The 21,925-nt window shown below is 38.0% G+C and overlaps 1 protein-coding gene across 1 annotated transcript; it reads right to left on the bottom strand.

The window, feature by feature from the left end:
- Positions 1-13,442: 13,442 nt before the first annotated feature.
- LOC145092213 (katanin p80 WD40 repeat-containing subunit B1 homolog KTN80.4-like) lies at positions 13,443-19,483 on the bottom strand. Its single transcript, XM_079030142.1, has 17 exons — positions 18,917-19,483; positions 18,519-18,649; positions 18,299-18,416; positions 17,990-18,216; positions 17,795-17,897; positions 17,620-17,690; positions 17,188-17,406; positions 16,879-17,089; positions 16,251-16,778; positions 15,289-15,348; positions 15,011-15,138; positions 14,767-14,892; positions 14,594-14,668; positions 14,378-14,490; positions 14,165-14,281; positions 14,013-14,081; positions 13,443-13,918 (listed from the first exon to the last, which is right to left on the bottom strand). Exons 1-17 carry the CDS (start codon positions 18,945-18,947, stop codon positions 13,855-13,857), a joined length of 2,391 nt encoding a protein of 796 aa, XP_078886268.1. The 5' UTR covers positions 18,948-19,483; the 3' UTR covers positions 13,443-13,854.
- Between the last annotated feature and the right edge of the window lie 2,442 nt (positions 19,484-21,925).

Genomic DNA, 21,925 nt, shown 5'->3' with positions numbered 1-21,925 from the left:
TCGTTCGGGCGCTAGCTGATCGTACACACGGCTCTGCTCTGTTTGTATCAAAACTCTGTTAGTCTTTTCAAAAAATTTACTTTATAATAAAAATTCTCCTCAATTCCTCAGTTTGAGTTCAGATACGCCCGAAGATGCATCCGCATCCCTCAAACCAAGGCTCTGATACCAACTTGTAACAACGTAAATTTTTAAAACAAATTTTTCATTTTCAAAACATTCATTTACTCACAAAATAACATCAAACATATTGTATCAAATGTATTTATCAAAAAATCATCTCCCCAGAATCCAAAACATAAACTCCTCAAGTGTGTACGAATCATGGCGGCGCCTTCCCGCGCTCATCACTGGTACCTGAAACACATCACACAACAACTGTAAGCATAAATGCTTAGTGAGTTCCCCAAAATACCACATACAACACATACGCCACTCAAGGCTATAATACGACCCTCCGGTCGATGTGTCTCAGCGGGACCCTCCAGTCCCGTAGCTCGTTGGACCCTCTGGTCCGGTCATAGCTCGTTGGGCCCTCCGGCCCGGTCTGTATCGTTGGACCCTTCGGTCCGGTCGATAACAACATACAACATACACATAACACATAGCACATAATCTCATACATAACACATAAGACCCTCTGGTCTACACGATATACCACTCTAGGTAATGTATAGTGAGAAGACTCACCTCGATGTCTCGGTAAATAACTGACTCGGAATAAATGTGATCTAGCCTCCGCCTAATCACACAAAGTAATACACTCATAAATACAACTGTACTCAACCCTAAAAGTCAACAAGGTCAACGGTCACTTTGACCGGACTCGGCAAGTGCACTAAGGTGACTCGGCGAGTCTACACGTTTCCACTGACTCTCTTAGATCCTCCCTTGACACGCCGAGTACCTCCCTGAATCGACGAGTTCCACCTGGCATGAATCGCGGGGCCACCACGACTCAACTCGCCGAGTCTCAAGAACAACTCGGCGAGTTCCGGCTTGAACTCAGTCCCCCTGACTCACTGAGTCGTTCCCTCAACTCGACAAGTCCACTCACTGAGTGATTACGGGCAAACTTCATACTACTCGTCGAGTCTGTTCTTCAGACTCGGCAAGTTCATGCCATGCATAAACTCAAAACCACTTCTACGGTCAGATCTGTTCCATTCAATCATAGATCTGGCCTCCCCAAGCATGATAATCACGTAAAGTCCAAACCTTGATGCTCAAACAACAACTATTTGCCCTTATATGATGTTCTAGCCCTATATTTCATAACCCATGGTCAAAACTCCCATGAATCCTCATAAAGCTTGAGGAATAAAGCTTCTCTGGACCTCTATGGATCCCATTCCAATCCTCATCACAAATAGGGACGAAATGGACGTCAAATCTAACCAACAAAGGGGTTAAGAAACCCTAAACCCCCATGTTCATCATAACAACAGAAAGGGAGCCAAAATATTACCTCCAAAGTGATGCTCTGAGCTCCAAATTCAAAGAATGTCCACCTCCCTTGCTTCCTCTTAGCTAGAACCTCCTTTGCCTTGCGAAACAATGCTTCAAAGGTTAACAATGGCCTCCTCTCTCTCTCAAAACGCTCAAGATCTCTTTAGGGTTTCTCTCTGGGGTTGGTGGCCGCAAATGACGGCCATAAACCCCTTTAAATAGGTCTTAAACCCTGGAAATTAGGGTTTCATTAAACAGCGTGGACTCGCCGAGTCCACTCTTGGACTCGCCGAGTCCAGACGCGAACCCGCGTGCAAAACCGCGATCCTACTCGGCGAGTTTAGACTCCAACTCGCCGAGTCTCCTCACAACACCCAAAAATACAAGGATAAAAATAATACATGGGAATCTGGATGTTACACTAAACTCCTTAAGTTCATCTGATCCTAGTGAAGTCCATTTTAAAACCCTTTGTGCCTACTAACGCATCGAACACAGAGCACAAACAATTCGACTTTGGCACCTTACACAAATTCAAATTGTCTGTTATCACATGATTATATCACTTCCCAAAACAACCTACTAAAGAAAGAAATCTAAGGAAATAAAAAAAAATGTCTTCAAAACGAATCAGTTTAAGATAAGCTCGGGAGTATAGAGAAGAAAGCACAAACCGTAAGTCACCGATTGAATTTGCATCCAGAAGGTCTGAGAATAGCACACATAAACTCAAAACAGATCCGAAAATTCTTCACATCGTTAAGGAAAAACCCCATGTGTGATCCTCTCCTTCCTTCCTTTCCCGCAAAGGACACATACTCTCAAACAATGTTTTAAGTGTTGTATAGTTGAGAGTTGCCTCCTAGCAAGTGCCAGGAACAACCACTATCAACAAATTGAAGTCTGATGATATGCCTCCATAATTGTTCCGACACAGAGCGGGATCAGTTGGTCTTTGGAACCCAGTCCATTTTGAAACTGGGTCGACCTTTGTCATCTTTGCAAGGTACTCTCTCCCATGACATGTCCTACTTATCACAAATAGAAGATGTAGAAATATTAGAAGCATTAGGAGATTTGGGAGAGTGAACCTTCGGAACCCATCTATTATCGGGTTTAACCCATTTCTTTTTCGATTTGTTGGGTACCTTATCGCTTGCTTTTAAATTTGAAGCCGATCGTCGAGATGACTTTGATTTTGGCTTCACAGGAGCATCTCTTGGATAGGACTTCTTGGTCGGCATTCCCTTCTTGTTCTTGGGAGTTGGATTTTTGGCCTTGTGGGTTTGATTCTTGGCCTTCTGCACATTCCAGTCACCATTGCGCGATTGTGACCTCGAATGATGTCTTTTGTAGAATCTCCCACTTTGCGCGTTCTGCCAGCCTTGTGCGTAGTAAGGAATGTATGCACGGTTAGGACAATTTCTGGCAATGTGTCCAGGTGTTCCATAGTGAAAACATGTTTTTTTCTTCACTGGGAAGTTGTTTCTTCCTGCCCCTGGTGGCATATCCATGCCTTGTCTCTTGTTGTTCCTACAAGCACAATTACAACAAGCACTCTGTTTCACTTGTTTTGGTGGCCTGTATTTCTCAACAATAGGCTTGTTAGGAGTAATAGAATTAGAAGCAACAGAGTCAGAGGTCAAGGAGTCATTGGATTGTTCAATAGTTTTCTCCTTGTTCTCATATTCCATTACTTTACCTGCACAAGAAGTAGAAGCATTAGAATCGCTCAGCTCAACACTTTCTGGCACAACCACGGCAGAATTATCAAAGATATCATCAAATATATTGAAAAAATTTAAGTCATCAGACTTTGACATAATTTTATTATCAGACACACTTCCTTCAACTTCATGTTTGGATTGACTTAAAGATTGATCTGCATGGGAAATAGAAACATTAGTATTTTCAACCTGAATACCTCCTTACACAAATCCAGTTGGTTTGCCATATTTGAGATGTACCCCTCTGTCCATTTCCTCTTTTGTCAAAGGGTTATACTGATAATTATGATTATAAGGAGGAGGCACTTTGTCATATCCTAAACCCTTTTGTTGATTCTCTTTGAATTGCAAATTATGTTCTATCATGATTGCAACCACTTCACTTGACGCATCAAATTTTCTAAAAGTAAAATATGCATTTTCAAATTTGTTTTTCAATGTGTCAAGCTCAGCAGTTACCTCAGTAAGTTGTTCAGTCACATATCTATAACACGCACTTTTATTGCTATACTCTTCCTGAAGTTTTCTAAAGTCTTTGGTTTTTGCTTCTAATTCAGCCTTCAGGGGTTTTTGTCCTTTCCCAAGTTGATACCTTTCATATTTTAGGTCCTTGACTTCCCTTTTTAGCAAATCATTATGTTCACGAATAAATTTAATAGTTGCTTCACAAGATGGAGTACATAAAACTTCATTGACCGGAACGCTTGAAGAACTCATTGTTTACCAAAAATTCCCTTTGACTAAAAACTTAAAAGTCAACCTTAAAAGTCAAATAAAAAAAGTCAATTTTAAAAAGTCGAACTTAAGAGTCAAACTTAAAAGTCAAACCGAAAAGCTAAATTTAAAATTTTGAAAGTCGAACAAAAAAATCAAAGTTTAAAGTCAAAGGTCAAACTTGAAAGTCAAAGTCAAAATTTTAAGTAAAAAGTCAAAAATTAAAAACTAATATTTTTGGGTTGAAAAAGTAATTTAAAAATAAAGGAATTGATTTTGGGGTTAAAAGTGACAAAAATGTGAAATTTGTTTGGAAAGAGGAAGCCTTTTGAATTAAGTCTCGAAGAAAAAAACCATATAGCAAGTTAGATCAGATGGTTAAGGCGATGCAATTATGAATCGGGGGACCCAGGTTCGTAACCTGGCAACCCTATTTTCTTTTTGAATATTTGCTGTTGTTGTGAAGCTATATGATTTAAACGAGGAAGATGCTTAATGAGTTGCTTCGTAGCTCAACTGGTAAGGTGTGTGTTTGAAGAGTCAGAGATCTTGAGTCTGATTCCTTGCAGTCTCAAAATCCTTCTTTTTTTAATAGAAGCACGCTGTGAGGACACGACCCACGACACGAAATAAATGGGTTTGCCAACCCGTTTTCTCAAAAAATAAACGGGTTGTCCTGTCAACCCGTTTATATTTTTAATAAAAAAAATTATTCTATTTTTATATGTATTTATTATCAAATATTAATATTAAATAAGTATTATATAATATATATCATTGATTCATAGACCATTTAACTGTTTTGACATTTTAACTCGTGGTGAATGGCCTAAGGTTGTAAGTCGTAACATGTAAGACTAAGTATGTAACCGTTTTGCCCATTTGCCCATTCGCCTCTGTTACCCTATGATCGAAATCAGGTATCAAAATCATGTTGGAGAATTGACTTTGTTTTTGGGAGAAAAAAAGGGAATTGTGACTATTACTTTAACACTTGAATTATCTATGTTTGTAATAATGTTTATTTTGAACATGTTTCTGTGAATATTTTTAATTTTCATTGGATGTTTAAGACTTTAGTGTCTAAAATTCAGATATATTTGCATCAACCATCAAGAATTTATTCATGTTTAATTGTCAATTTTATTTATGAAATCTGACCCACAAACCCAAATCTGACCCACGAACCCGCCAACATGTGAACCCGTATAAATAAATGGGTTGGCGGATCATATATGGGTTTATGTTCCAAACCCACCAACTTGTGACCCGCCAACCCGTGACCTGTATATTTAAATGGGTCATGTTTGGGTTGGCATAATTTGACCCGCCAACCTGCCAACCCGCGACACCCCAACCCGAACATGACATGATTGTCAGGCCTAACCGCAAACGAGCAAGACGTAAACTCCGAGGCCAAACTTCGGCCGTATACGTGCGATGCATGCCGTGAACTTCGGACTGTAAACCTACGTGACCTTGGACCGTAAACTCCTCAGAAACCCTAGTTGCTGGCCGTACACGTCGTCACCCCCTCGCTGGTTACGACCAAAAACAACGTTTTTTTCGTTTGTAGCTCCAAAACTCGATCAAAAACCCATTTTTATGAAAAACGCGAAGAACAAACCCCCTTATTTTGCAAAGATCTATCCAAAAACGCAAGAATCCTTCCAAAATAAGATCAAATAAGCTCCAGATCTGACAAAATATACTGATACAATCCAGGCTCTGATACCACTTGTAAGTCCTCAATCTTCTTGTATCAATCAGATCCGTTTGATGGTGCGAAATCCCAATCAAACGGATGATGCCAGATCAAAATAGAGAAGAAGGAGAAGAAGATGATGAATCTTGTATGAATTGATTAGAATGATGATCCAGATACAAGATTCACACACACTAAAGCTCCTCTCTTCTCTCTAACTTTCTCTTTCTAAAACATCTTGGATTTCACACACTTAAGCTCCTAATCCATACACTCATATGCACTCCTCACCCTATATATATGAGACATGGACCGTGAGCAGGTTCACGTCCGTAAACCTGTTCACAGCCATAAACTCATAAAACATTAAAGAAAAATAAAATTGCCTAGAAAAACAAAGTATAAACCATAATTTTGACCCAACAAAGTGTAAAGAGCATAAATACATCACGTTTTTACCGGCACATTTCTGATTACAAACATAAATACATCATATTTTTACATTTTTATAAAGAAATTATAGAGATGTACCAATAACTTCACAACATGCACAAGCAACGACCATTTCATCATTTGACCATTTGTGTAACATCCCAAAAACTTCATAAAATTTAAAATTTTCAAAACAACCCTTTTTTTATAAAAGTGTTTACAAAAACCGTTATTCCCAAAATATTATTTAAAAATCAGAATCTATTTTAACATAGTTTTCAAATCATTCACATTATCAGAGTTTCCCATAATTCATAAGTCCAAAACGTGAGGATGTGTACGATCACGCCTTCACCTTGCCACGATCCACTGAAGTACCTGAAACCATAAACCAAAACTATAAGCACGAAGCTTAGTGAGTTTCCCCAAAATACCAACACCCAAACAGATAAAATATACAAATAACAACATATACTGGGTCCACAACTAAAAGACTGGATTACCCCTTGAGCCTACAGTATAAATCTGGTTTGCCTATCATGCCCACAACATAAGTCTAGCTTGCCCTTGGGCCCACAACTTATGACTGGCTTACTCCCTCAGTCCTTGGACTGGAATACCAATGGGTAGCCCTCAGTACGAGTCTGACATACCACCCGATCCTCAGCTTGTATCTGGAATGCTAATGAGCCCTCAGTATGAGTCTGGTATGCCCTCTCTGGCCCTCAACTCACGTATGGAATGCTAATGATTCCTCAGTATGAGTATGGCATGCCCTCCCTGGCCCTCAACTCATATATGGCATACTCTTTGGTTTGTTGGCTACAACACAAAGCAGTACAACCTCAACCTAACCCGCACAATATGTCGACATATAACAGATAATATCATATACAAATTAACATACAATATCATAGGTAGTCCTACAGATCTACCACACTAACATATCAAGACCAACATAACTAGACTAGCATGCATATCTATTCCATATTCTGCATACCAACAATATCAGGCTATCAACCAAAGGGTCGGCCTTGGTGCCTTCGACCCGAAAGTATAGTGAGGAAAACTCACCTCGAATGCAAAAGCTCCCTGAAAGATTGTCCTTAGTTGCTACCCTGCCGGCTTCCGAGCTATCAAAACCAGTAACACACCCAATTAGCAATTGGGTCCCACGCTATAATCCATGAGGCTCAAAACCAAAAGATCCATAAAGGCCTACTAATGGTCCAATTTTCCGAATTGGGCCCAACCCCATATGGGTCTTATCCTAAGCCCATATTTTCCTTAAATCCAAATCAGGTTATCATAAACACCCTTCGGGACAAACTTGGTCAAAGACATAAATCGAAAGTCAAAGCCAGCGGTCCAAGTTGACCCAACTCGTCGAGTTTTCTCCATAAATCTGCACAGATCAAGAAAAACCAAGTCAACTCGCCGAGTTGACCCATCAACTCGTCGAGATGTTACAATTCTCCCCCACTTAAATTAGGTTTTCCCTAACAAGTGGGGCAGGGAACAAACCATGGTCTCAGGGAAGGTAGTTGGTCGATGTGAGGCCCGGGTTTGGGCCACGGAAAGGATTCCGGGAACAGAGCGGGAGTTTGGAACCCATAGAGGGCTAGAACAGACTGTATGGGGGAGAATCCTGGGAAGAATGGTACAGGGCGACGTGCATCGGTTTTGAGCGGTTCGGATAGACTGAAGGCCAGGAAGTGTACCAGTCAGGCCGAAGGCTCGGGGAATGGTCCAGACATGTTGAAGGTTCTGAGAGTGGCCCAGATAGGCTAAAGGCCTGGAAAGGCGGTCCAGTCATGCTGAAGACTCTGTATGTGTTAGTGGATCAGTACGAGGAGAATGAGTGAATATGTCGCCAGAAAATGGTAATCGATATGGTCTGCCCCCAAGTATTGATCATGGCGATGGAGTTGGCTGGAGGTCATGTGTGGGCCTAGTTAGTATGTGATCGGATTCGGAGTATATGAGAGTTCGAGAATAGCAGTTGCTCTACATGGATAGTGTAGAGTGGGGTTAGCACAATGGCACTTGCAGGTGTGGCAAGGGTTGTTGAGTAGATTTCCTAAAAAGGAAAGGTATATGGCTCCGAAAGGAGTGTGGGTCCTTTGAAAGGAAAACAGTAGTGTAAACGGATGATCGGAAGTGCTTCAGTTGCTAGTAGTAAGCAATGGGATCGTACCAGATATATGGAAACACATATGGGTTGGATGCCCGTTGAGGTTATGGCAATGTTGGATGATGCGCAGGCATGTTTTTAGTCTCCTTGGAAGAGGAGGATGATAGTGGTGCCAAATTGGAGATTGGGACGGAGAAGGGTGAGACAGCAGGTTAACAGACTCGGGAGTAGTCTAGACTAGTGTTGAGGACTGCATAAGGATATTACAGTCGGAGGCCAAGGACCTAGAGATCGTGATAGGGAGGTGTGAGTAGGTTGCACCCCGTTGTGTCGAACCTAAGGGTTCGAGGGTGACGCAAGGACAAGATCCTTGGTTCCGAGTATGGTTGTGGTCATGAGCTATAGATGTAGTGGTGTTCCATCCTAGGGATGGCTGGACCATCGTAGGCATGCCTGGTTTTTCAGCCCGAGGCTGTTTGGGGCAGGTGCGATGTGTATGAACATTATAGCCGGGTGTTCAGGAGGGTTGCTCAGAAGCTGTAAATTCTTTCATCATGTCAGCTCGGTAAGGGATTTGATCCAGGGAGGGAACGAGATGAGTTTCCATCGGTGCAGATTGATAAAGGTGACACCAGTTGGGCGAAAGATAGTGAGCTAATACTGGGTCAAGACCCAGTGGTTTAGAATGGTATCCAGTTCTCGCAAGTGGCGAATGAATGCGTAAGTCGGAAGTAAGGTAATGTCTTCTGGTGGCAATTGGTCGATGAGTGTTGTTATCAGGAAAGGGAAGTCGGTGGCCGACTTGAAGCGATTATCAGGACCCTGCAAGGAAAGAGATGAATTTTAAGGATTTGATAGCAGTGTTTGAAGGAATCTGGGTCGGTTAAGATCATTGGATGCATTATGGGAGTATCATCCGGAAGTTTGTGTTGCCGCAGGCTTCGAGGACGAAGCCTAATTTAAGTGGGGGAGAATTGTAACATCCCCAGGTTCGGAACAAGAGGTGAAGGGTGCTAAATGTATATAAAGGAAGGGACTCGACGAGTAGGTACGCTTACTCACCGAGTCAGATCAGGTTTGGATCGTGAATCAAGTGATCAACTCGCCGAGTAGGAAGCTGGACTCGACGAGTTGGTATTGGAATGAGAAAACCCTAATCTTAGGGTTTGCACCCTATTTAAAGGACTTTATGTCCTTCACCCAACCTCCTAATCCCCCTGAGAGTTGCAGAAACCCTAACCTTCGTGTGAGACTTCATTATTGAGGAGATTGGAGCTTGGAAGAGGAAATTGGTGGGAAAGAGCTTGAGGAATTAAAGGCTTGCTGCAAAGGAGTGGTGTAGATCCGGGATCTACTTCAGTTGGAGCATATATTGGAGGTAATAATTTGTTGCTTGGGCTCTTTGGTATCTAGATCTATTATCATTTGAGATTTGGGGCATTTTTGGTATGATTAAGAGCTATTTCGAGTTAGAGGCTTAGATCTGAGGTTGCTACTTCAGATCTAGGCTTGTTATGGTCCATAATGTCATAAAGTTTCAATATTTGAGTGGTTGGTGAAGCCTCTTTGTCCAAAACCCAAGCCCTAGTGTGTTTTGGGCCTAAATCTCCATGGTTTCACGTAAAGTTTGCAACTTTATGTGAGGGTTAGATTGTAGAAGGGTGGATCTATGGATTTGAGCCTCTGCATGGCTCGAATAGCTTCTGAATGGGTTGAGAACTGGAGAGACTCGGCGGGTCACATGGGTGTACTCGAAGAGTTGTATGAACATGTGCATGGACTCTGCGAGTTGGAAGAACAACTCGGTGAGTCTGTTGAAGATTGTCTTGGACTCGGCGAGTCTGTTCTTAGACTCGACGAGTCTGGTCCTAGAACCCAATCTCTTTTGGGTTAAAGCTTTGGATTAGTGAGTCGGTTGGCGACTCGATGAGTTGGTCAGGATGGGACTCAGAGATCGTTGGACTCGGCGAGTCTTGGGGCGACTCGGCGAGTTAAGTTGTGATATGAGAGTTTTATGGGTGTGGGAACTCGGCGAGTCGACGGGGGGACTCGGCGAGTAGAATTCAACCAGGAAGGTTGACTTTGTCTGAGGACTTTGACTTTGACCAATAATTGACCGATTTGACTTCCAAGGGTAATTTGGTAATTCTGGTATTTATGGAATTGGTTCTTTGGTAGTGTTCTGAGGTAAAGTTCGTGTCAGTGGTCAGAGCAGCTTGGTCTTATCTCTTCTGTCGGCAATTGCAGGTGACTTATCCTCACTATATTGACAGGGTCTACGGCACCAAGGCCGACCCTTTTATCGGATGGAAATCCGGGTATTGTTGTTATGTTATTGCTTTGCTAGATCTGCATCCTGGTATTTAGGATGGTGTTATGTTAGTGACCTGGTTAAGTTCGGTACCCGGTTATAGGGTAATGTTATGCTAGTGACCGGTTAGGTCGGAATCCTGGTTAGGATGTTGATATGCCATGTGATCTGTTAGATTGTCTATCTGGTTAAGGATTTGTTATGTGATTAATTGTTTTATGTGCACATAGTTGTTGACGGGGGTTGGGTTGAGGCGAGTCCTGCTTTGTGCTGTAGGCCAACATACCCAGGGCGGACCAGATATTCCGAAGGCCCAGCAAGCGGTCCGGATAGGCTGAAGGCCCCAAGAGGGCAGACCAGACGTGCCGAGGCTCGGAGAGTGGACCAGGCCGACCGAAGGCCCGGTGCGGGCGGACCAATCATACTGTAGACTCAGAGAGTGGACCAGGTGGATTGAAGGCCGGTGCGGGCGGACCAATCACACTGTAGACTCGATATACATGGCTAGACTCGGAAGGTGGACCAAGTGGATTGAAGGCCCGGTGCGGCGAACCAGTCCCACAGTAGACCCGATGTGCATGGTTGTTCTATTTTCGATATGTTATGATTATGTTTATGTGTAGTTGGTATTTTAGGGGTAACTCACTAAGCTTTTGGGCTTACAGTTCGGTGTTTTGTTTCAGGTTCTTCAGGAGAACGTGGCAAGGCGAAGGCGTGATCATACCGCTCCTCATGTTTTATGATTTATGTGATATGGTTCTGGGGAATACTCTGATGTTTAAACTATTTTGAAAACGAATGTATGAATTAATGGTTTTTGAATGAAATAAAATGTTTTAATTTGGCTCGAATTTTATGGGTGTTACACGGTACTTATCGATCTTAACTCTCCTGTATTCAGCCATAGCTTTGATACCAGTTTGTTGGGTGACAACAAACAAGTTAAACACTTTAGACAAATATTAAAAACACAAACTTCGGTTAACCGACAAGACTTCTGAAAAAAGTAAATCAAAACAACATGATATTTAATGTGGTTCGGTCAAGGTGACCTACGTCCACGGGCGAACGAGAGAGAGGGAAAGAAAGAGAGAGAAAGAGAGAGAGAGAGAGAGAGAGAGAGAGAGAGAGAGAAAGTGTGTGTGTGTGTGAGAGAGAGAGAGAGATAGAGAGAGGATTTTATTAACTTTCTAGAACAATTACAAGCACTCAAAAATATATCTCACTTTGAGCTCTCACAAATATCTAGCAATTTACAATGATAGGGTATGAGCCTATTTATACTTGAGGAATCAAACCTAAAACCCTAATGGGCCAAGCCTATTGGCCAATGAATGGTGAAAACTAATCATATTCCACCATGCAACATCTTCTGAAACATTCTTCCATCTTGAACATCATAAAGGACATCATAGCATACTTGGCTCATCAAGGACCAAAATGGTCCGTCTTGCGCCATCATGGCGCAACAGGAATATGGATGGCGCAAGAGGCATCAAGTGTGACACAAGAGCATCTAGGTTGGAGAAACATCGCCATCTTGGCGCAACAAGGTAATGCTTGGCGCAACATCATACTCCATGACACAACAGGAGTACCCCATAGCGCAAGAGGGATACCCCATAACGCAAGAGGGAGTATCTTGGCGCGACAACATCCTTCTTGGCCCAAGTCTTCAGTAAATGGCGCAACAAGGTTCCCTTATTGCGCGATATCACTCCCAAGTACTCTAAACCTCTTCCAGGTGCTCCAAACCCCCTTCTATATGATCCGTTCCTTTGGCACTTGATCCATTCCTTTGTCAGACTATCCATTCCTTTCTCAGATGATCCGTTCATTTTTCACATGCTCCATGAACCCCAAGTACACCATTGTGATCTAAATGCTTCATGTTGGACAAGACTTCATACCCCAACATCTTTTTACACCATTATGTGTGAGATCTTAAAATTCAGTTTCTTTCATGTGATTATGCATCTGTTTACTTATTATATGATGTTTCACCAATTACGGTTACCATCAAAGAGGAAAGACATTGTTTTCTACATTTCATTACTCATTTATGTGTAGTCGTTGGTGGTATATTTGCTTTAATTGGTTTGTTTTAACTCTTCGCAACTGTTTAACACCAAGGTAAATAGGCTAATAAAATTTTTAAGATTAGGACATAGAAATCTATCTCTAACATAGAGATTTTGGTAACTTTCATTAATTATTTGTACTTCGGTTATCATTCTACTTAACACTTTGTACAAAAGTTGAAAACAATCATAGTAATACATTTAAACTTTCCATGCTTTCACAACATGAACATTTTTTCTTTCCAAATTTTGCCAAATACAATGTGGATTTTTATAACAGCGTCATGAATGTTCATGTTTTGCAAGTGCATTTTTTTTGTGATACTTTCAGCTAAAAGGGTAGTTTTGATACGAAATGTCAAGAATCTCATCAATAAAGTGAACCACTTTTGCATAATAATATAATTAGAAATTTTCGGATTGCATTTGCCGACGAAAGTTCTTTAAACATCTGATTTGATACATAGTTTGATAAAGATGTTTGGTTATTGATTTAAAGTCTAAAATACCTTGACGAAGACAAAATAATTAAAACCAGTGGACCACAATCATCTTTACTAATTGGGCAGATAGTAGGAACTAGGAAACAGCAATGCACTTTGTTTTTGGCCTGTAATAATAATAGCAATGCATTTACATTTTTACCCCTTATAGCAACATACTAAAACTTATTTACAGATAACTACACGTAATCCTGTACGCATTTTACAAGTTTCAGGTTACATATTGCTTTTATCTTTTGTTTAGTGGATTAATAAACTTGTTGCTAATTAAGTAGTATGGTTCCCTACTTTTTCTTTTCATCAAGTGCTACGTAGATGAAGTTTGATTTAAAACAATAATAAAATGAAGAACTGGTGAAAGCCAAAAGCAGGCAAACATTCACAACTTAAGAAATTCATGCCTACTACAATCAAGTTACACAATTCAAATACATTTCAAGTAATTGACCAACTGGTATAACATAAATAAACCAATGGATTAACTCTCACTCCAAAAAGACACATGAACTCAAAAATATTTACTAAGTTGGGTTGGGTTTGGGTATGGGTATGGATGGATACATGTTGATTAGTGAGTTGTTCCCTTTGATTGGTTGGTATGCAACTTTGCATGTGGCAGGTGGTTAATAATAATGCTCTTCTTCTGCACAAGTGCATAGAATCAAATTTACATAAATCTCCCTCCCATCTTCTGCACAAGTGCATATGGGCCAAGAAAGAATTCTTCAAATTCCCTATCCTAAAAAGCAACCGAGTAAAAAAAAAACAAAAAACAAAAAACCCTAATTTCACCCAAACTCATGACACTTCTTGTAGTGCAAGATTCAACTCGTGTGCTGACTTGGCAATCGATCCCCCCCTTCTAAAAAAAATCAAAAAGAGATCGTATTTAGACGCCTTTTTAAAAAAAAAAAATATTTTCATTGGAAAAACTGAAGAGTAAAGTGAAAACAGACCTAGTTAGAGGCGGCAAGCAACGCTTGACCTTTTCAAGCTCCACGTAACAGAGGTTGCAACGCTCCAGCCTGGCACCCGACATTTTATTAATACAAATATTTAATTTCAGAAAATGAAATTAAATAAGTTTTAATGTGTATAAAGAAGACACCTTTGTTCTGCTTCTATATCAACACCAACAGAGGCTGATGCTTGTAAAGATGAATATATGAGTGAACCAAATGTCCTCACCAGCTTTAGCAGCAATTCTAGTGATAATCCTTGATGCCTAAATTCATCAACCATGATTAAGTTAAATACTACGCTTTTGCATATCATATCATAGTAAAATTTTCATGTAATAATGATGAACTCGCTCGCGTACTTATCCATGTCGCTTTCAAGGAGGTTTGTGAGGAGAGGTAGTAGACAAGAACAAATATCCAATGTGATGGTGTCCATTTTTTCTGTCAAAAGACTCACTATATCTGCAGTCACCTGAATTGTAATAAAAAGAAGATTGGGAGTCAAGACTAAAAAGAATCAATCACCAACAGATGCATGCAATAAGAAGAGATTTTTTTCTTTTTTTTTTACTCACAGAATGATCAGCCATTCTCTCCATTGCTCTAATTGCTGCTTTAATATCATTCCTATCCCAGCATCTATGGATCATCTGCAGATAACAAGAGAAAAAGTATCCATATATAAACTTTTTCCAATAGCATAACTAACTTGGATCTTAAGAAAAAAACAATGAGAATAAAGAAAAACCTGTAGTTTGGCTAGACGAGACTGCATTGAAGATACGAATTGATCATGTCGTCCCATTATATCTACAATAGCATCCTCCTCTGTGAGAGGTTCTGCTTCCTTTGCACTAGATTCAGATAACTGTTTCTGCATAGATTCATATACAATAGCAGAAGAAAAATCAAGATTATCTTTTTGTTTATAATGAAAACCAAGTGTCTGGAGGAATGAGTATAAACTATAAAAGTATCTACAAGTGTCATACCACAGGATTTGGCAGTGTGTTGACAGCAGAGACAGAGACGCTATCAGAGAGGCTTCTGGAAGGAAGAGTGTCATGATAAGGTGCTCTTTCTTTTCTGTCCCAAGTAGAAACAAGTGTGCGTGTTCTTCCTGAATATAATATATATATATATATATATATATATATATATATAGAGAGAGAGAGAGAGAGAGAGAGAGAGAGAGTTTAATATTCTTCATTCATGTTGTTGATTGTGTAAGAACAGGAAGCAGGAAGAAGAATGGGTATTATATTTATACCTCTTCGTTTGCTTTCCATAGAATAATTATCTCTATGTGGTCGTTGTAGGCGTCCTTCATCTGCAACAATTGCCATAAGAATAAATAATGATATATACTTTTGGTATATTTGTGAATCGAGAAATCATCAATATACTAAAAGAATGAGAACCTATAAGTTAACATGTTAAGATGAAAAAGGAATAAAAGGTGACATCTTAACAGACCGCAGGGTTCGGTTGATAAGTTATCATTTCAAAAGACTTACGAATTTCAGGATGACAAATAACTACTCTAAATTTTGAAAATTGGGGTTCTGTTTCATATAATCCTAACTGCAAAAGGTCTTTCTTTTCACTTTCTGGGTGTTCTCTGTTTTGTGGCAAAGATTGACATGGGTGTCTTGAATTTTGATAACAAAGCTATGTGCAGTGAGAACATGAATCTTTCTTATTTGGGTGTTCACTGTTATGTGGCAGAGATTGACCTAAATTGGAAAATTGTAGTCAAGATAAGAGCTATGAAACCTCAATTTTAAATCGGTATGGGTGTTATATGATTTCAGGGTTTTGTGGCAAAGATTGACCTAAATTAATTTGGATGTTTTGTGGCAAAAATCGACTTGGGTCTTTTGTGGGAAAGAAGTAGAACAACCTACATTGATTTGGATATTCTTTGTGTATAGAGTTAATTCAGTCTCTACACAACTTTGGCTGCTTATCATTCTTTCTTAGAAAAACATATATGCTAAACTACTAAAGCAATTTCAAAACTACAGATTAACAGTCATTAGGTCATAACATTTCTTGGTTGATGACATGTCATAACACTACATCAACATCATGACAGTCAAATACATGATCTGAAAGATAAATTGATGGCTTTGTTTAAAAGGAACACATTTTAATAGTGATCCAATAAAACAAATGTTGGCATGAACAACAATATAAACATAACATTTTAATAGAGAATTAAATACGTACAGATTTCAGGCTGATAACTCGGAAGCGATTCTGTCACTACATTTTGTTCAGCCTTTCCAGAAACAGAACTCCTGTCATCTTCAAAACTTGTCTCCTTTGCAGGATTCCCAAAACCAGACTCTTTCATTGAAGTAAAACCACTTCTATCAGCAACTCGACTTGACTCAGTGTCACTTAAATCACTCACAGAATGTCCAGAAGCTAATGGCTTCTCTCCTTCATCCTTTGCATTCGAGAACTTTCTAGAATCAGATGTTTTCGATAGTACCATTGTTGGCATTAATCTTCCAGAAATACCCTCTCTTCTTAACTCACCACTCTGTTCTGACCTACTGTTGTTTCTAGGCACAATTACAGGAGCAACATCTAACCTATTGAAAGTTGACACATTTTGTGTTGACTGGTTCTTTGTAACACTTCTTTTTGAAGTTGCAGGTGCACTTGGAACAGTAACTGAAGCAGGTGGACTGATCTTTTGAACAACATTTGGATACATCTTTTGAGAAATAGCAGGTGCATTTCCCGCAGCTTCATTACATACACGTTATAGATAAGAATATAAGATAAAAAATATTATATTATAATCATTGAGGATTGAGATACAGCATAGAAGATAAAAAAAGCATACATGAAAAGGTTTTGGAATCTTTGTTTGTTTGTTCTGAGTTTTGAGAAACTGAAAGCCTCCCCAATGATTTTGGCTCCTTCATTGAATCTGAACTTTGTGAAATTGAAAGCCTGTTCAAACTTGACTTTGAAGTATTATCGGACAGAATCGAAAGGTTGCCACTTTGTTCTTGCTGACCATTTATCTTGGAAATGCTATATGGTTCAATTCTCTGGATTGATATATAAAAGATTGCACAAGAAACATTAATACAATATAAGAAAAAAGAATAGCTGAAAATTGGTAGAATGTAGAAAGTTATATTATTACCGAGACATCTACAACCCAAACTCCTACACAGCTTTGATTGTAGGAACAACCTAGAAGCTTTCCTTCATGCATATTAAGATCTGACAATTTTGACCATCCTACATCTACTGCATCATGAGTTCTGATTGGTTCCCATGAGAAGACTTTTAGACTCTCATGTAAACCACATAGAAGGGTTCTCCCATCAGGATTAAATGTCATACAACGTACTCCACTAGTCTGAAATATAAAAACATAATAAACAAATGTTGAAAAAAAAAGGACAACATGCAATGAAAAGTTTAAGTAGATTAGTTCCATTTTGGCATCTCTATTATGTGGGTCCCATATATACAAATCCTCAAGGTTGAAAATGGGACCTACAAGATGGAAAATGAAAATGGAATCAAGTTTTGAAATAGTCTTTGACCAAATTGACCCTAAAGTATTTACCTCTGGACCAGCAGAACCTATGAGTTCCAAAGTCTCAAGGTCCCAGAATTTAACGGTTTTATCAGCAGATCCTGAAAGATAAGAATGCAAATAAAAGGAAATTGATAAACTTTGAAAACAAAATACTATTTTGTAAAAGAATATGTGAATGAATGTTTGCAGCATAAGGTCTAACCTGTAGCAAGCAAGAACTCATGTGGATGAAAATCTATGCATTGAACCTGGCCTTCATGAAACTTGAAATCATGTAAAAGCTTTCCAGCAGTTAAATCCCATAGCTGTAAAAACAGTCAAATAGACATCAAACTACCATAGTTCCAATTTACAAACAAAGTGACATTTTTATAATAAAAAAAATAAATTATGTTACCTTTACACTGTTGTCTTCTCCACCAGATACCACCCAACGACCATCTGGTGTAAATCTTATTGCATTGACCCCACGTGTGTGACCTTTGTAGGTATGTATACACCCTTTTCTTCTTATGTCCCATATTTTTAGATTTGTGTCCAAAGATCCAGAAGCAAAAAACTCCCCAAATGGATGGAAATCCAAGGATATGCAATTTGATCGATGACCAGTAAGAGTGCGAACAACTATGAGGAATAAATTAGAACACATTATTTACCATAATGCAGAAAATGGACAATGATCAATGAAGTAGAAGTTATATCATACTTTTTGCCTCTTCTAAATCCCACAACTTAATTGTACCACTTGCTGCTCCAGCAGCTACTAACACTTCAGACGAATCAAAGCTGACAGAATCAATTCCACTTGAATGTCCAGACAAACTCTGTGACAAGAATTGCGTTTTGTATTATGTTTTAAGGAAAAGGGTATTTTCATTGTAGAAACAAAGAAAGCAGACTGTTAAAAGTGGAATTGGGTAGTTTACCAGTATGGCATTTGGTTTGCCAATAGCCCATAGATTAACTTTGTGATCTTCTCCTCCAGTAACAAGAACTCTTGAAGATTTCCTACCAATCTTGAGGCAATTCACACTCGAAGTATGAGCTACAAATTCCTCTATAAATCAAATTAAGTCAAGTTTACCAATCGTATTCATCATTAGATTCAAAGCAAGCCCATTTGGCATTTGAAATCGCAGGCACACATTTAGTATGTACAGATCGGTTGCACTTCCCTAGATCAAAAAAACAGTAGGCCTACAAAGGGATTTAGTTCGTTGTTCACTAATCCGCTACATATATTATCAGTTACGATGCGATACTACAAGAAAAACACAGAAGTATAGAATAGAACGTAAAGAAAATAAATGTAGTAAAAGGATACGTAGCTTATAAGCACGCTTTGTGGTCGCCATGAGAGACTCTCTCAAGAATCTGATGAAAACGCAGAAAACCCTAGAACACAATCATTAACCGTTGCTTTCAAAATACCCAGATCTCCATATCCATACACATTTTCTGGGTATTCCGAACTTCCCCTTTTTGAAAAGATAAAAGATCTCAAACCCTAGAACGAAATAATGCCAGTTGGCTCTCGTTTGAACAAAACCCCTACTGACAACTCAAAATTCTGTGGAAGAAGAACAAAAAGCTACAAGATTCCCCTTTCAGAAGAGAAGAAGCGAAGCCATTCCCATTTCCATTCAAATTTGTGAAGAAAGAAACGAAAATAAGGAGGGAGGGAGGGAGAAGGAGCTTTCAAGTTTTTTCAAGATCTCTGAAACCCCATTTCAACTTCAGTTGATTTAATTTGTTTTTAAGAAAAATTTTACTACTACAATTGAGATGTCTTTTTTACTACCTACCTACCTTATTAGTTTCATGAGCAATGAGAGGGAAAACCACTCAAATGAATGCATATCATGCTTATGCTTTTGCAGCCGACCCCACTGTAATATAAAGGGATCACGATATTGCCTTCTTCTTATTTCACTTTTATGGTTTTAACAAGGTCACCTCCAATTCCAAACCTTATGGCTGATGGCTACCTGCACCCAAACATGGAATTGACTTGGTGTTATTAGTATTACCATAAAGACTACAACTTTGTTCCCTCTACTTTACAAAAGACCAAGTTTTACTAAATTTTCACCACAAATAAATTAATTGAACATATAGAGATCATTCCACTTTAATTTAGGATTGAATAACTTAGAAAAATCACAATTAATATGACTAAATTTTCACCACAAATAAATTAATTGAACATATAAAGATATTCTACTTTAATATAGGATTGGATAACTTAAAAAAAAAAATCACAATTAATATAACAATATTATTAGTTTTTATTGAAAATACATATAACCCGGGACCCTTCATATATGTCTTTGTTAAATATTAATATTAAGATATCATATTTTTCTACCAAATTTCCAAGTATTATGTTTGCTCGTCCACCAATCTTTAATTTAATGTTTTATAATTATTTTAAGTTTTCATACTTCAAATTTAAAATATCATATATACTTAAGCATAAACTTTTATAATATTATCATTCCCTATTAGAGAGACTCATTTCGATGATACTTGATTTTTTATTTAAAAAAAAAAAGTAAAAATATCTAACTATAAAAAATCATGCCATATGCGTCAAAAGTTATGTTTGTTTAGAAATCATAAATAACTAACAAAATTACTAATCGGCCCAACTTGAGATGGCCCATGATGACTCATGCTACAGAGTTATTGTTTTATAAAATTTAAATACATCTTATCATGTTATCTCCGGGCCGACGTGTTAATCTTAATTCTGCCAGATCTATGCTTAACTATATATTAGCGTTTTTTGGTTAGCTAATTGTATCACCGACAGAAATTGATACAAGAAGGCAGAAGCCACATTTATTTTTTATTATTGTATATTAGTGTTTTGTTGTACATTAATTCAATTATGCTTTTCTGGAAAATATCAAATCAATAATGGTACATGTAATAACGCCTTATGTACTGTGTACAATCTATTTCATTTAATTAGAGTTTATTATTATTGGCTCAATTACCTTGTAGTGACATAACACAATAGTTTTACCAAACTTACCATATGGTATGAGACATTGAGAATAAAGAAAGATTTTTAATTTTTTACCCTATCAAGCATCAACAACAATAAAGATAGGAATGTGGAAGTAAAAAGTTTATGATATTTTCAATTTATAAGAGATGTATAACGACCAATTGATAAGAAATTAAAATGATTATAACATAGTTAAAAATATTAAAGATAAGGATTTGATTAAATTTGATATTATGAAAGTTTATGAAGAATAATTATGATATTTAAGAGTTATACAGGACAAATATAATATTTTGATATTTAATAATGACATATTCAAATTTCTCTATGTGTAACAATATTTTTTATTATAACCAAAATGTGTGGAAACATAACTTGGCATCTTACCCCATGTCATTTCATTGATGATTTGCTTGAAGCAACCCACACAACTTACACCTTGTATTTGCACACCCATCAACATCGTTGTGGTCGTGTCTCATCCGGTCATTATTTACCTAGGCATTCTACTTTCATTATAGGAAATTAGTTTTCTTCTAGGCATTGTATTTTCATGTACAATCTGTAATGTCTGTTTTACATTTAAGTAATGTCTCTTATTCGTTTCCAAAATATTAATAATTATTTTGAAGGTAGTATTTCATGAGTTTGTCCTAAGCCGGCCAAAAATGGTATAAAACCAAAAATGCGTCAAAAAACCGATGTTAGCGAAATAATTTCATTTGAGGCAATTACTTATGATTTGTGAAATTCATTAAATTTATGAAATAGTTTAAGGGATAACATCTTAAGCTTTAACATAATTGTTTTATGAATTCATGAAATAAGTCAAAAGACTCGATATGAATCCGTGAAATAAGTCAAAAGACTCTATATATCATGTCATTGGAACTCGTTTGCCATAAAAATCTTAAATGATTTCTCTTTCCGAATGTTACATTTTCGCAAAGTTGTCTCTCGTTCCTGGGCATAAAAAATTATATCACCATCAAGTGATTCCTTAAACTTATTGCATCATTGTTGATATACCAAAATCTTTATGTTGTTCAAAGTATACATGTGAGATCGTATACCTTTCACGAATATAGACATATTTCATGAAATAGCAGTAAGTCAACTAATAATTGTATTTTTTAACTTAATATTATTATAATTTTGTTTGATATCTATTTCATTAGTTTTTTTAAAAAGAAATAATGTGAGAAAATTATCAAGTAAAGTTGTTTTCTTTAGTTTGACTGTTCCAAAAGCTCAAAGTATAACACATCCAAGTACTTTTATCCACTATGTTAATTGTCGCAATATACCTAAGTGATT

This window comes from Lactuca serriola, chromosome 3 (genome assembly GCF_051521515.1).
Source record: "Lactuca serriola cultivar US96UC23 chromosome 3, Lser_US96UC23_V15, whole genome shotgun sequence".
Taxonomy (NCBI): domain Eukaryota; kingdom Viridiplantae; phylum Streptophyta; class Magnoliopsida; order Asterales; family Asteraceae; genus Lactuca; species Lactuca serriola.
Note: the sequence above shows the minus strand (reverse complement) of the source record. Positions and strands in the feature narration are given on the sequence as shown.